Here is a 15,718-nt window from a genome sequence, read left to right on the forward strand (position 1 = left end):
ACAGAGTGACAGGTCTTTCATGCAGTAATGGTGATGGTGAAAAGAGAGATCCACTCAACCCACACTGACATACACACACACACACACACACACACACACACACACACACACACACACACACACACACACACACACACACACACACACGCGCGCGCGCGTCACAAACAAAAGAAGTAAGTAGAGGCAGACGCATATGCACACATACACTATCGGTAAAGGCACAATATTGAAAGTGTCCACAAAGCAACCACAAGTCTCAGTTTAATCTCAGTTGTTTACACCAATGAATCAGTCAGGTTTCATTCATCAGGACAGATGCACATACACTCACACACGTCTCAGTCCTGAGTGTAAAACAGAGAGCTCACGCTTTCGCTTTTTATTGTTTCTGACCTGTGGATATTTGATTTCTTGATGAAGCAACTCTCACTCCCAACTCTCTGCCTCATACATACACATACACAACAGACAGTTTTGTTAACTGTTTATATCTTTGGCTGCTTAGTATCAAGTTCTGTCTGGGTGTGAATTATATTTCTGAAAGTAATTTGTTTTTGTTTTTTATAACAGCTCTGAATGCCTCGTGCCTTCCCTCATGCATCTCTTTTCTTGATATGAAAGTAGATATTTATGTTGCAGAAACCACATTTTAGAGACCACTGCTGCATTTAACTCATTGTAAGTGACAATTTAATGTGCAGTTTTTGATGCTATTTTTTAGTCTTGGGATAATATTATAGAATGTCACCTATGTGAAAATACATAACAACAAAAGCAGACAAGTGCATAGACACATACACTCTGATCAATGGTTGGCCTCAGGCTGTGGTGGCTCTCTGTGACTGAGGAGGGAGCTGGTTAACATCCAGTGGTTCACCGCAGTGCAGTGTGCATCCACTTAAAATGTTCCAGCCAGAAAAACAGCAGTATCTCTACTAGTCAAAAAAGGAATTATTCTTCAAATCTGGCGTTACTGTACATAACTTCTTTTAGCAAAATTCACACAGTTCATCAAAAAAGATATAAAAGCATTTAAACCTGAGAAATGTTGATGTGAAATAAGTGCAAGGTAATCACGGCGTGAACAAGGTGAAATGACGATGTTGAAAAGTTTTATTCATGTTTAGAGGGTAGTGAGACACAGGTGTCATCACTTTCAAGAACAGTGATCTTATCACATTGCTATTTAATTATATAACTTAAGATTATACTGCATCAGTTCCATTGAAGCATTAAAAAAGCATTTGTTTTGCCCATAACTTTTTTTTTTTTTTTTTTTTTTAACAAAGGTAGCACTGGGAGGGGTCATGTGCAAGAAGTCAGTCTTTATGTGAAACAAGCGTGGCTACAACCTTTCATGTAACTTTGAAGAGACAAAACAGGGAGGCTGGGGGTAGAGGAGGAAAAACCAAAGGAGTACAGAGAGAAAAAAGAAGGTTCAAGAAGTTTAGAGGCACTGAATGAATACTGGAAATAAGGAATAAGAAGGGAGCAATGGGGGGAAATGATTTCAGCAGTCACAAAGATAGAGATGGAATCAGCAGAAGTCTGAGTGTTACAGAGATGGAAGCAAGTTCGATGACCACCAGTTTGGAAATCTTCTTCAACAGCCACTGCCAATGTGCCGTTGAGCAAGGCACTTAACCCCCTAACTGTAACTGCAGAGCCAGCACTGAAGGCTGCAGCTACACTGGGCTTCACCTTAAATATGTGTGCACGAACAAAACACAGGGTGGTGTTATAAAAAAAAAGAAAAGAAAGAAAAAAAAACATGCTTGCTCGACAAAAGCCCTGCCTGAAAATCTGATGATATCTGCACGACATCACGCTATATTCACCCTGTAAGTCTTTATGAGTTTCATCCCACGTCAGAGTTTGTCTCTCTGCAGTATCACAGTGATAATAAAAACCAGCCATTGCACAATGACTGTGGTTTAAATCTTGTTCTTGAGACATATCTTGTTGACATATCTTTGTGCATGATGTGCTTTACGTACATACAAAAACAAAACACATTTCTAAGTCAACATATTAGCCATGTCTGATGTTGCATGGGTTCTGCTCTGAGAATGTATTTTTTTAAAAGCTTTATAGGGGATGTCTAGTTTCTACTGCATCTGAAAATGTTATTTTTTAAATGGTCAAAGTGCAGGAAAATTCAAGTTGAAAAACCTATAATGTCATGCAACCTAATACATCAGTTTGTTGGGAAAAGTGTTGCTGATCCACCAGACAGATACTTGCTACAGCATTTGCCCCAAAAGAACACCATTTCATATTTGAGATACTGTGCAACATCCAACCTTTTACTCTACAACAGTGTACAGTAAAAGTTCACACATTTAGAGCTGTAAAAAACTAACAGATGATAAATAAAACTCTGCCAACTAATATCAGCACTATTTTGCTGATAGATTTGTCAGTTTAGTCATTTTCCAGGCAACTTGCCAAATACTTGCTGGCTTCAGTTCCTCAAGTTTGTCGATCTGATGTCTTTCTATGTGATTTATAATCAAGTGCTGAATATCTCTGCACAGCTGGTCTTCTGAAGCAAACATTTTGAAAACCTCACTTCAAAGCATGGAACTTGACATGGGACATATTTCATTATACCCCCACATGTCATTCACAAAATAATAAAGAAATAAAATAAAAAGCAAAAATTATGCAAATAATGTGATAATGCAATTAATCAGCATTGCAGCCTTAAACACAAGAAGGCTTCACGACATGTTTGCACAAGAACATCATTTTGCAGATACCCTGGAAACTCTCAGTATGATGTACTCAGTACTGGAAAGCAGCTTTGCCTGCTTTGTAACTAAGTGCCTGAACTTACAAACAGGGGATGCCAAACTTTGAGCTCTAAGTGCACAAGTAACCCGTACTAGCCGTGAAAGATTTCCAGATTAATCAATGAAAAAATAAAACTTTCCCCAGCCTTAAAGCATGCAGCCTTGAACTTCCAGACATTAACCAACACTCCCCCTTCTGGACGTTCTGGCCCAAATCAACTCTGCTGCACCATCAGCCGACAAAGTGCAGGTCAGGCCTGGTCGAGAGTCAGTGCAGATCAGTGGCCAGTAGGGGGCATCAAACCCCTGCATCAGCGTCAGCTGGCTCCTCCTTTAAACCTGCATGCTGCTGCATTCAGGGTGGTGTTATCGTTTGTTGTCGTTGGCCTGTTGCGGAGTCTTCATTAAAACCAGAATGAGTCGAAATTTTATTGATGGGACTTGTGCCAGAGCTTCATTCATAATTTACAAGAGCTATACACAAGTCCTCATGTGCAGTTCTATGTACAGGAAGTTAAAAATCTGCCTTTTAAACAAATATGTAAAACATCATTATTACCTTATGATATCATGTAGTGTCATCCATGTCTGTCCATATTAATAACAACATTCACATACAGTGTTCTCAGTTAAGAATAACTATACTTTTAACTTATATTTGTCATTTATATGAATAATACTACTTCGACATTGCAAGTTATGAAACTGGATTGATGATGTAAGAAATTCAGAGAAGACAAGAATATATTTTGACACATTTACCCTTTGGTGAAAAGGAGCTTAGTCCATGTATTGGCATGAATTATGGATGTATAAAACTATGTGCATCCTCAGTCTTCAGTGATCAGTGTGCATACAAATTTCCCGCAGCACTGCAGCATCTTGCTTTAACACCGCAGCACCTTCCTCCACCCCCTGCCTCACTCCCTCTCCCCCTATATCTCTTCTGCCACTCAACCTAAAGTCTTTCTAGGAAACACTTTCTCCCTTCTTTCCTTCCTCTTTGTTGTTTCTTCTCTCCATCAGTTTCTGTGAAACTCTTCAATCCTACATTCCATCGTTCAAGAGCGATATTTTTTTTACATTTCATCCTCTCTCCCACCTCTCAATCTCAGTCCATCCCTCCATCATCTAAATGTACAGTCTACATGATAACGAGGAGTCCATGTCTCCCCTGTCCTAACAGGGGGAGGCGCTCATGTGCATGTGTGCATGATAGTGAGGTGGAGGTACAGGTGAAGGAGGCATGGCCATGGGGAGAGCCTGGCCTTGAGGGTGTGAGGAGTGCGACCGGGGCAGGGTGTGGGTGGAGGGGTACCCGCTCGACTGTGGGTAGCTCCCAGCAGAGGAGGACCCGGATGGTGGGCTGCCCTGGCCGCCCTTTTGAAGGTTGCTTTTAGGCGGAGCTGGCGGCGCCTGGTTGAGCTGGATGGAGATGTCGCTGGAGGCCTCGGAGGTACTGCGGCCTCGCTTTGGCGGGGGCCAGGAGGATTCCGGGTGGAGGAACTGGCCGCTGTAGTCACTGCTTTCAGACAGACGGGGGCGGTAGAGTGCAGGATGGGGGCGGTACATCTCCTCCTCGGCGTAGCGCTTCATGAACAGATAGACTGACAACACGCCAGCCCCCTGAGAACAGGGTAAGAAGTGGTGGAGATTAGATGCGACAAGGAGAGAGACAAATATTAAAAAAAATAGATTCAAGTGATGTCAGGGGAAATTAGACTAAAATGATTGTTGAGCCAGAAGTCCTTCAAAGGTGGTACAAGGTGGAGAGGTGTTAGTATGCACTTTTGATCACTGAGGATTAAGAAAGAAGAAGGTGATGAATTTTTCGAAGCAGATTAAAATCAAGTGTAAGGCAAATAAAGGAGACAAGTAGAGTTAAGAGGAGGGGGAGGAGGTGAGTTCACACCGAACTGTCCACTGCACCATATTAAGAGCAGAGCTGCTGATGAGGGGAAAGAGGCAGAAGGAGCCGGGGGAGGGAAGGACAGGAGGTGGAGAGATGAGCAGCATTCACATGATACTGCAGCACGCATGGGTGCACACACCAACACGCACACACCCTGCAGTTCTGCGTCACAACCACAGATACCACGCGCAGCCTTATAATTATCATCCCAGCTTGCACACTCAGCATGCAACACTCCAGAGAAAAAAGACTCATGCTATAGAAAGGAAAAAATCTTCTTCCCTTTCTTGTTTTGATGCTACTGAAGACATGCACACAGGTGACACACCGACTGACCTCTTTGAGTAAGAAGGAGGAGGCAGCGAAGGCAAAGGACCAGCCATAGTGGTAGTTGAAGAACTGCTCGGGCTCTCTGGGCCGGTTCATCACCTCATCATTAATACTGGAGATGTAGAGCACCAGCCCCACCACCAGACTGAGGCCTGCACACAGCACAGTAACATGACACAGAGTCAGAGAGAGGCAGAGACTGCAACAGTGTGCTCAGGGAGAGCGATGGGATTATTAGCAGTGATGAGAAACAGAGAGCAAAGATGAGGAGAGGAGTTTTTACATGATGAAGTTAAAAAGAAATAGATGTGGGAGCCTTTACAGAAGCCAAGTCTCTGATTTTGTGTTTGTCTGCCTTTTTAAGTCATTTGTAAAGACTGTGTAATGGAAAGGACTGTGTAAGTGTCTTGGCCTCCAGCCTTCCTTGGAGCAATCATATCCCACGCAAAGTTATGTTGAAGATTCATTTTTTGTTTTGTCAAAGCAAGTTTTAAGGGAGCCAAGTTCCAGATTATTTCATTCAGTTGCAGGAACTTAGTTGTACTTCTACATGCTGAGAAAATTCAACATCAGCACTTAGGATAAGGCAAAGATGGAAGTTCGATCAATGAAAATGTGAAATCATTCCCTCTTGTGTTTCAAGTAAGCATCGACTCAAAGAATATCTAACCAAGACTACTAATTATTGATGTGCTTTGAGAGAAAAAAAAACATGAAAAAACTTTCACAGCTCTGAGCAGATGATGTAATGCTGCGTGTTTTAGATTCAGTTTGTGACTTTGCAGGTGCAGACTGAGAAGAGGAAAATCTGCACAGCTTTGTCAAATCACAAATCCATGGGTTTAAGAACACAGCATTTACATCTCATCTTCATCGTAAGGGTCTGGGCCTTTAATTCAAAAGTTTCTGCAAGCATAGCCTGCCGCACAAAGTTATCTTGTGCCTACACTATTATCTTTTGCATGAAATGTGATCATCTGTTTTTCTGCACATTAGATATTAAATTGCTTATGAAGGACTTGTGTGTTCAGTCTCTTATCACGTGTGAAAAACCAGTCGTAAACATTTTTTAGGTACAACACACCACGAATTGGGATCAAACAGAAGCATGTTCAGTCTCTATAGCCATCTTTAGCAGCAAGAAGCTCAGAAAATGATTAAACAGAGAAAGCAGAAGGCACACAGACAGTGTCGCTACATCAAAAAGATTAATGATGAGGCTATGATCTAGCTATTCAAGCATCATGTCGTAAACTGGAATCATTTGACAGTAAATCAATTTCACCTCTGAAGTGTCTGGTATTGGATACAGAAGTTATACCGCACTTTCTCTACAAAAATCATTCTTTATTCAGTGTATTGAATTAATCTTGTGCCTATAAATATAAACTTGCATGTATAAAATTATTACTGTACTTGTGTGGACAATACAGCAACTTGTTACACTTTACATTAATCTTGGGCACACAATAACTTAATATTTATGTTTAAAGGAACCTTGTAGACAAAAGCAAAAAAGTTGTTACACTTCATATTTATCTTGTGCGCCAAATATATAGATGTGTACATGGAAGATTATAACTTGTGCAGACAAGAAAGCAAATGGTTCCACTTCATATTTATCTTTTGCACACAAAATCTGGATTCATGTTTAGAACATTGTGACTTGTGTGGGCAAGAAAGCAACTTGTTCCCACAAGGGAATAAATAATAAATATGCTCATATTAAGTTAAATAAACCTTGCATAGAAGATTATTTCTTGTAACACCAAGTCAGAATTCAATATATGTACTTGCTCCTAGTTAATTTGCAATCACAAGATAAGAAATATTCTCTTATGTGACTTTGAGGGCTCAGGCCTTCACGTTTATATTCACACCTATTCAAGATACCAGTAATATACTTGCAATGTTAAAATGACAAACTAACCAAGCTTGTTAACACTTTATCTGTTTCTTTAGAAAAGTCACGTTAAAGACATGGTTTAAGGGAACAAAAGGATCAAAACTAAAAGAAAAAAAAGTGAAAAAAGCCTTGCAGGTTGATTCAAGCTCTGCATGCAGCATGTGATGTTAATGAGAGGGTGTAAAGGGCTTTAAAATAAGAATTACCTTTCAGTGACTAAAAGAATAAACCTTTTCTCCTTTAGCTGACACACAACTCCCAAACCCTTTTTACGCTGAGTACATTTCCATGCTCCCATGTCAGCTTAGAAATGTTAAATGCATGAGCTCCAACATATGGCCATCATCAAAGAATCAATATTCAAGCAATGCAGCGTGCCGTAAGGAGTGAATATGATTATTTTTAGCTTTTGATGCAACTTTCAAACACATCACCAGGCTGTCAAACGGGTACGTCCTTTACATAAACAGCTGAGAGGATATGTCGTTCATTTTAAAATTGATAAGCACTCGTGATGCAGAAATCATGCTGCTGTCAGTCACAGAGTGGAGGTACATCTTCATGTAGTCAGTAACAGAATAAGAAAAACAGATGTGTATTTTCATTAAAAGAAAGGAGGAAGAAAAAAGTGTTTTTTAAATCATGTGGTATAAAAAAGATTAAGTAGCTAAAACGGTGACATTTAAATGATCAGAGTCTAACCTTAGGCTCCATCAGAGTCTACAAGCAACCCTGCATTCACAGGATACTAACAAAAAACACTGAATGAAATAATGGGATGAAAATTAAGAGGGAGGAAAGCTACAAAAATGGGAGAAAGTGAAAAGCGAACAGAGGGGGGAGAGGGGTGAGTAAGGCAGTGTTTAGAGCAAGAGGCTCAGTGCGGCAGAATAGCAAACCGCAGAAAAGCAATTTGATACACTTGCCCCTTGTTATCACCCTATTATCAAAATACCTCGTGAAGTGAAACACTGTGACACTTTCACAACAGCCATAAACATTACATAACCCCGCCAACGTTACATAACACTTATTATTCTGCTACACCCTTAATCGGCAGGTCCCCGCTACAGCAAGTCAGAGTCGTCGCTGCAGAGTCTGTTTGATGTTTCCTCTGAGCTCTGCAGCGCAGCTCCCATCTCAAAACACGCCAATGAAACCGCCTTCAGAGAACAGGAGCTTCACTCTGCCAGCAATGAGGGCGAGAAACAGGAGCTTTACAGCCACCTGCTGTTCAAGAGGGTTAACTACATCATCAAAAGGGGACAAGCTAGAAAACCTGCTCAAAGTTATGTTTTTTTGTCTTAAAAGAGCCACATAAGACCTGTTTAAATGAAGATGCAGAAATCCAAAGACTAAAGGTCAGAAAACTCTCCCCTTACAGCAATGACACCCCTTCCTTTCACTTCTCGGTCTCCAGTGTCATACACTAAAAATAGAGTCGTGATGGAGTGATCCTACATGTGACACGGGGCACATCAGGCCGCTGCAATCAATCATGGAGAGACAGCATGACATGACAAATGGATCCCACCTGAGAGGATAAAGAAGATGCCGGAAACAAAGGCCAGGATGGTGCGCTGAGGCCGGATGTGTCCGATGTTACTGATGACGAAGGCGGTGAAGACAAAGAGCAGTGACACCATGGGGAAGGGCGTGGCCGTCCTCACCATCTCTGTGAGGAGTAAAGGTCCCCGTGTTAAAGTGGAGATGAAGACAGACATTCAATAACACCTCTAAACCTGTGATGTCTGAGCTGACACATCCTTAAATCTGTGATATGAAATATTTCAACAGTTTTCTCTTCTTATAATTCTTTCAGAGTGTTTGTAATTTCATTATCTAGATGTATTTGGTGAAGCATCTCATTACTTCTAAACCTGTTCCACTGCAGAAAAACATCAATGAATTTCACTTTTTTATAATTGTTTTTTATGGAAACACAACATGACTGCAGCAATAACAGGACACTGCAAACTTGGCAGATAATACACTTATCACAAAAGAAACTCTCAATATCTTTAACTTAAATATAGGGTGGAAAACTTTGTCCAAAATGCTTTTAAAAAGTTTGAGGTGTAATCTTTTCCACCTCCTTTAAATCATTCATTTGAACAAAGAGCACTCAAAGTGGTTTACTTATTCATAACCAGCTCATTCACTTAGACACAGAAACGTGTTAATGAGCATAGTCTGACTCACTTGAAAATGTTTATGTGAATCTGTGAGAGAGAGAGTAACTTTTCTGAGAAGTATTATTATAGTTTGTTACTCAAATTGTCCTTTTGATTATTCTACCGGATTAAACATCAGAAATGAGTGTGTAAATATTCAGCCAGAGATTGAGTAACGTATAAATGTTTTTGTGCATTGTCAGAATCTAGAAACAGTTAATCCCCCGGCTACACAGCTGTAGTGTCAGAATTAGTACTTTTAAAAAAAATAATTTTCTTAGTGTTGCTTACTAAGAAAAACGCTGCGGATATATTTTCTGCTGACTGAGTCGCGCATTAACTGTATGTTCAGACTGCAGTACCCAGAGTCAGCCTGCAGGGGGGCTGTGCAAAGCTGCAGACTCTCAAACAGGAGATGATGTGCCGTTACATATTTTACTCACTGAGAATGTTCGCAGTGTTTTCCGTTGTGATCTCTATTTCGGGTTCAGTGAAGTACTCTGACGCAACACATCTCCCGTTTTCTGATCCTGTGAGGGAACACACACACACACACACACACACACACACACACACACACACACACACGTGCAAAGAGGCCAATAAGAATGAACTATTAGTGTTTGCTTCAGGATCAGAGTTAGTGATGCGTGAAGAAGCAAAATAAAACTGAACACAGAAAGCGTGAGGGTCTGTGCAGTCCTGCTCACAGGTAACAATCATGTTTTCTGACAGCTATGATTCTTGGTTTCTCTCTATCCTCCTCCTCACTGCTCTTCTCACTTGGCTGCTTTACTCTCTGAGTATATGATTTTGAGGACATAGGCAAACGCACTCACATACATACACACACACACGCACAGTAGGAGGTTTTGGGAACATGTGCACAGTTTAATCTGAAAATCATTCCTGAATTTTGAATATTCACATGATTTTTGGTTTTCCTACCGGCCACAAAGCAAACTCTCCAGAGCCCGGAGTGCAGCGCCATCTTCACCTCCATGCTCTGATTCTGCTGCAGGATGATGCCCTCCACCATGATCAGCCAGTAGTCTGTGGACACAGCCACCCCCACCAGCAGCAGCCCACAGGCTCCGAACACCGTGGACAGGATGGTCAACGCACGGCTGCTGCACGAACTCATCTGGAGGGCAGAGCAAGAGGAAAGGGGGAGAGGAAGAGGGGTTGAAAAGAGGAGAGGAATAACACGTGAAAAACTGCAAGAAGAAGATGTTGGTAATTTTAGAAGAGGTCACAGAGGGAGGTCAGAAGAAACGGGGAAATACTAAGAGGAACATGTGATGTGCACCCATGCAAACAGCTTCACACTTCTCCTGTCTCGTTATGGCTAAAGAGAAGCGAGTGACACATCCAATGGCAACCAATCCTGTTAAAGGTTACAGAGGAGTAATGAATGATGACTTCACAGCATGCAGCTGAACTTAAAGTGAGCTAAAACTCTGATAAATCACACATAAACACATATGCACACATAAAAACAGGGAGGAGGGGTCCACATGTGACTCACACATGGTCTTTCTGTGACTCACTTCTGGTTAACTGAGAAAGACTTCACTACAAATCCTCAGAGCATACTGCCTGCATGCTTAAGTTGGCGTTGTGATGTGCTCAACTTGAAACAATGTTAACAAAATGAAACAAAAAAAACACAGAGTGAATTTGGATGGTTACTGTAGTGTATTGTGTGTTTAAGGGAAAAGGTGCATGAATGAGGTGGGCCTGCAGCAACCTCAACTTAAATCCACCAAAATCAAAGGCATCTGCTAACACAATATTAAACCACATGAGTACTGTAGTTTTACTGACTCAATAGCTATACGGTATATATGATTATGTTAGTGTTTAAATTTGATGGCAAATCCTTATAGAGTGTGTTTTCAATGCTGCTGGTTTTTGGAAAAAGAACATTCTGGTAATACATATTTATGCAGAACTCATTGGTGTTGTGCAGCATTTAGTGCCAAATAATTCTATACTTTCTCCCTGCACCCTTTTACATCTATTTTCAGTACATTCATGTGAGGAAGTTCATTACAGTTCTGTTACAGACCTTCAATGCCACCCCTATCTCCACTTTTAAGAGAATAAGCCTTGCTTTCACACGCAGTGTTTGGGTGTTTTGTTCGTTTTTGGATATGTTTGACTTTCCATTTCTCTTTTGTGCTAATTTATATTTTCTTTCCAAATACAGAAATATGCCAGGCTTTTACAGTCTCTTTTAATGAGCCTTTTTCTCCCCCTATTTACACAGCTTTGTAAGCCTGCTCCTTGTTAGAGGAGCCACTGCTTACAATGACAAACTCTTTTCATTTCAGGAGGAGCTCTGTCCAAAATTATAGCATCTCTCAGTGACTCAAAGGGAAAACATGGTGTACATTAGAGTGTACAGGTGATTAAGGTACAGCAAAGTCCTTTTAAATGAAATGTGACACTGTTAAAATGGCTCATTTATGACCACAAGGCAATGCACCTGTTTTGCAGCCAGGAGTGAAAACAAACACACTGACATTTAAGCCTCCATCACTCAAAACTACAACTATAGTCCAGCAAGCAGCAAGTAAACTTTCCACCTCCAACACACACACTGTGCGGCACAGCCTGAACTGCAAATGAGACACAATGGAGTTTTTACACTGAAGTCTGTCCCATAGCCAGTGATCGTTGTTTTCGGGTCTCGCTTGTCCAGTGCAGCGATCATGTTACTACTCAAGCTTCACCGCCTCCTTCTTACAGTCGCTGACACGAGTGAAATCGGGCATGTTCTTCCGCTGATGTAACACAGCTGCTGCAAGGTTGGAAATACGTGTGTGCATGTGTGTGTATGTGAGAGAGTGTGTGTTGCCTCTGCATGTCACTGTGTGCAGAATGCTATTCGCATACTTGTGGCCTGCTGGTTGCGTGTCATTAATACAACGTGAACAGTTTCTTTGTCATTTCTTTTATAACTCTAAAAATCCACAAGCTTAACATACTTTGTTTTCATTCCACAGACACTTAACGTCTGCATCTTGTGCCCTTCTAATTGATTGAGCTAACTGCTTAAAAATTAAAATGAAATACATTATGGTCAGGATGACTTCTTCATTTAATGATGGACATCAATCAGCCACCAAAGAGAGCAATAAACGGACTAGAACGTGTGAACTACATTATTTTTCTCCTGAGCCATTTCAGAAACACTAACCTTTGATCCTTCAAAGAGTTAAAGCTTCACTTATATGAGCACAAAGGGGATAACTTTCAGCTTGGCATCTTCTTATCCAAACTAATATTGTGCAGAATTTGACATCTAAAGAAGTTACTTTTGTGTCTGTGAAGGATCCAGAGGGAAAAAAAGCTAATTTTCTTTTGAGGGAGTGATATGGTGAGTGGAAAGGAGCTAGGGGGTTACATGTCAGAGAAACCCTCTGTTGGGTTATATTAAGGCTGAAAGAAACATAAAAACAATGGAGGGAGTTGTGAGTGAATGTAACAGATGTTGAGGATGAAATATGAGGGAAAATCTGTGCACAAAAACAGTACAGGTAAAAGATGTCCAGTATGAGGGATTAAGGAGTATGGTACCATCTGTAAGAACTGGAAATTTGTATTCAGCTTTGCGCAGCTCTGTTTTCAATAACTCTTCTTTTGTGTCCTTTAACCAGGGGGTTGTGACCAGCCTAAAAGCGACCATTTCTGCAGCTGTTGACCCCTGGGGGCTGTTGGTGGATGAGATGCTTGATCTGAAGTAGTCCACGTAAAATCAAAAACAACCCAGAGACAATGACTGATGAGGTCAGATACGAGGATGAGGAATGGGGCTCAGGGATGAACAATCACACCTCACAGCAGCCGGAGAACGTGCAAAAGATTTCAGGAAAGAGTGTGAATCAATTGGAGTAGCAGCGCAGCAGAAATGAGTGGATGTGGATGAGTGGCTCTTGCAGACTCATTCAGCACCACGGACAGCACCCTTATCGCTCTCAGTGGCTGCCCATCAAACACAGGATGAAGACCAAGTACATGTTGCTGGTTATGAAATGGATTTGGATTCAAGTGACCAGAACAAATTTAACTCTTTATCCCCCACCCCCTCGAAAAAGAAAAAAAAAGTCCTGCAAAGAGCTGTTACTACTTCAGGAAAGGGCCCAGGATTGAGACTGCACGAATGGAAGTCAGTTTGCCTGATAGATTGGTGATAACAATCCTATTTTAGCACTCTGAGACAGGCCCCACAGCTCCCTCGCCCAGAAAGTAATGAGCCGTTTGGATGGGTTAGATAGGAGCCACAAGGGGGACAAAAGGTTTAATTCCATGTAATCTGTCACAATCTAGAGACTGACATCACCTCTGAGATGCACAGTGCACAGTAAAGAAAGAAGAATCTCAGAAAGGAAGGAAGGAGGGAAGGAAGTATGAGGATGTTAGGATAGGATACAGTATTAAGGTATGAAAAGCAGGAGTGTATGCAGGGAAAGACCCCCCCGCAAAAAAAAAAGAGTACCCAACATGGACGCGCAGGACGGGTATGCGCCCACACCTGTGCTAAACTACCCAACCTTGACTGTGCAACGTCTCCAAAATGAGCCCGAGAGGACGCAGGAGTCACTCAGTGGGAAACAAATGACTTCATAACGACTAACGTTGATATCGTGACTCAATGGGTGGGTTTGCTCATGATTTCTTAAAGCAATCCAGCTGCGCAGACACAATTTGAAACCATTTTAACAGAGCCCAGCTAATAGTTTGGACCGTCAGACTTCATTTTTTCGGTAAACTGCATGTATGTGGAGCTGGATCCTCGCTCCCTCACACAGGGCTGACTGAGGCAGTGGTGTGCGCATTGGCTTGTTTAGAGCCCCCCTCACTGTCACACACACTCGCACGCGGAGTTTGGAGATGATAAACAGAGCAGGGAACATGTGAGCGACTCACTCTAGAACAAACATGCAGATAATGAGAGGAAATAAAGAGCTGCTTTACTACTTGGCTGTCAGGTAACATGCAAATACGCTGTTAGACGGAGACGAGCGGCTGTCTTTACGCTAACACGAGATGAGAAGACACGTTATGATGAATCCTGCTCCTTTGTTTTTTTACAGCTATCTTCACACACACAAACACACACTTATTCTCTTATAAATGTCTGACTCAGGTTTTAAAGGCGTCATTGGTGCAGTAAAAGCCAAGAAGCACACACAATAGTTATGAAAATGGAAAAATTACTCACCCTGCCACGAGAGTCGTGCGCACACGTCAGTAGCCAAGAAAGCTCACAGCAGGAGGCTCGCTGGGTTTTGCTCTCGCACTCTCCCTTTCTCTCTCCCTCTACTCTGTATTTTCTCTTAAGCCCCTTTACCCATCCTCTAAATCCCTCACTCTCCTCTCTCTTTCACTCAATCTGTCCCAGGCACTGCGGTGGATCGGTTTCGGAGAGCTACTCTGGCTACAGGAGAGAGATAGGAGAGAGGGGAAGGGAGGGAGGGAGGGGGCATAGTGAACGAACATTATTCTTTATTTTACATAATGTATCTCTACTCTGTGTTGTACTGTACTGACAGCGTCTCCAGTGTGATGTGGTCATCAGATCTTCATATAATTGGGTCTCTCAGTCTCTGACAGATTTATTTTACTTTTTCTCTTTTATCACCGCTCTACCAACCATACTGTAAACCACGTCATCTCCCTTTCCTAACATTTAAAAACTTGTGCAGACATCACACTTAAATTTTACTGCTCTTTAATAAAATTATGATAATAAGCCACTTCAAATTTGAATAACTTCAGTGAGGTAAACACAGAGACAGGATGTTTAAATGTTGCTAAGTGAAATCCTAAGGGCTGTTATGAGTATTAGGTTTTAAACACAAGAAGAAAAGACAGTTTTGTTTGTTGGCTTGTGGCTTGACTTCATGCAAGTTTGGCCTTCTCATTTATCCCCACATCACTGTACGAGTGCAGATGAATGGCAGTAAAGTGGCACAGATAGAAACCTCGCTGACTTCTTTCCTCTCTTCTTCCTCTTGCCCCCTCCTCCTTTGTCTCCTGTGGTCCATGTCCCTCGCTCTATTTTTAGCCAGCTGTTGAAGGGATCCTATATTTTTAGTAACGATATCAATAGTCTACAGCACACTCTGACCTCAGGGCAAGAGAGGGACGGGAGGGGGGGAGGCAGGGGGAGGGAGGGAGGGAGGGGGGGATGAGGCAGTTGGTGAGCTAGAGAAAAGAGAGAGGAGGAAGAGGAAGAGGAGTTTGCAGTGAAGAAGAGGGATGATAGCATGGCAAAGTGACAGTGAGTGATGGACTACACACACACACACACACACACACACACACACACACACACACACACACACACACACACACACACACACACACACACGGGACAGGGAACTCTGGAGGTTCAGTTACACAAACGTCAGATACTGTCAAGGTTAAAGTAAAGCTTGAGCTGAGGAGTTTAAAACCAGGAAGTTAACAGCAGGTGACATCATACCAAAAAGTAGAGGTATCATAATTTTAGAAATACATTTAAATAAAAAATGCAGGCGCCTTTAATGGCTTTTTGTGCTACAGAAAAACATACCTTTGTTACTTTTGC

At 41.8% G+C, this 15,718-nt stretch overlaps 1 protein-coding gene across 1 annotated transcript; it reads right to left on the minus strand.

The window, feature by feature from the left end:
* Positions 1–1,095: 1,095 nt before the first annotated feature.
* Positions 1,096–14,578, minus strand: cacng7b (calcium channel, voltage-dependent, gamma subunit 7b). Its single transcript, XM_074682747.1, has 6 exons — positions 14,348–14,578; positions 10,066–10,261; positions 9,561–9,647; positions 8,478–8,618; positions 5,044–5,189; positions 1,096–4,421 (listed from the first exon to the last, which is right to left on the minus strand). The coding sequence occupies exons 2-6, from the start codon at positions 10,259–10,261 to the stop codon at positions 3,975–3,977; spliced, it is 1,017 nt and encodes a 338-aa protein (XP_074538848.1). The 5' UTR covers positions 14,348–14,578; the 3' UTR covers positions 1,096–3,974.
* Positions 14,579–15,718: the final 1,140 nt, after the last annotated feature.

Source organism: Halichoeres trimaculatus, unplaced genomic scaffold (genome assembly GCF_033239565.1).
Source record: "Halichoeres trimaculatus isolate MK-OKI-2021-1 unplaced genomic scaffold, fHalTri1.1 fHalTri1_scaffold_12, whole genome shotgun sequence".
NCBI classification, from domain to species: Eukaryota; Metazoa; Chordata; class Actinopteri; order Labriformes; family Labridae; genus Halichoeres; species Halichoeres trimaculatus.

Coding starts and splice junctions, on each gene's coding strand:
- cacng7b (XM_074682747.1), bottom strand. CDS start 10,261: ATGAGTTCGTGCAGCAGCCGTGCGTTGACCATCCTGTCCACGGTGTTC. Junction 8,619..9,560: donor AAACACTGCGAACATTCTCA/GTGAGTAAAATA, acceptor TACTCCTCACAG/AGATGGTGAGGACGGCCACG. Junction 4,422..5,043: donor CCTCCTTCTTACTCAAAGAG/GTCAGTCGGTGT, acceptor CCCTGTTCTCAG/GGGGCTGGCGTGTTGTCAGT.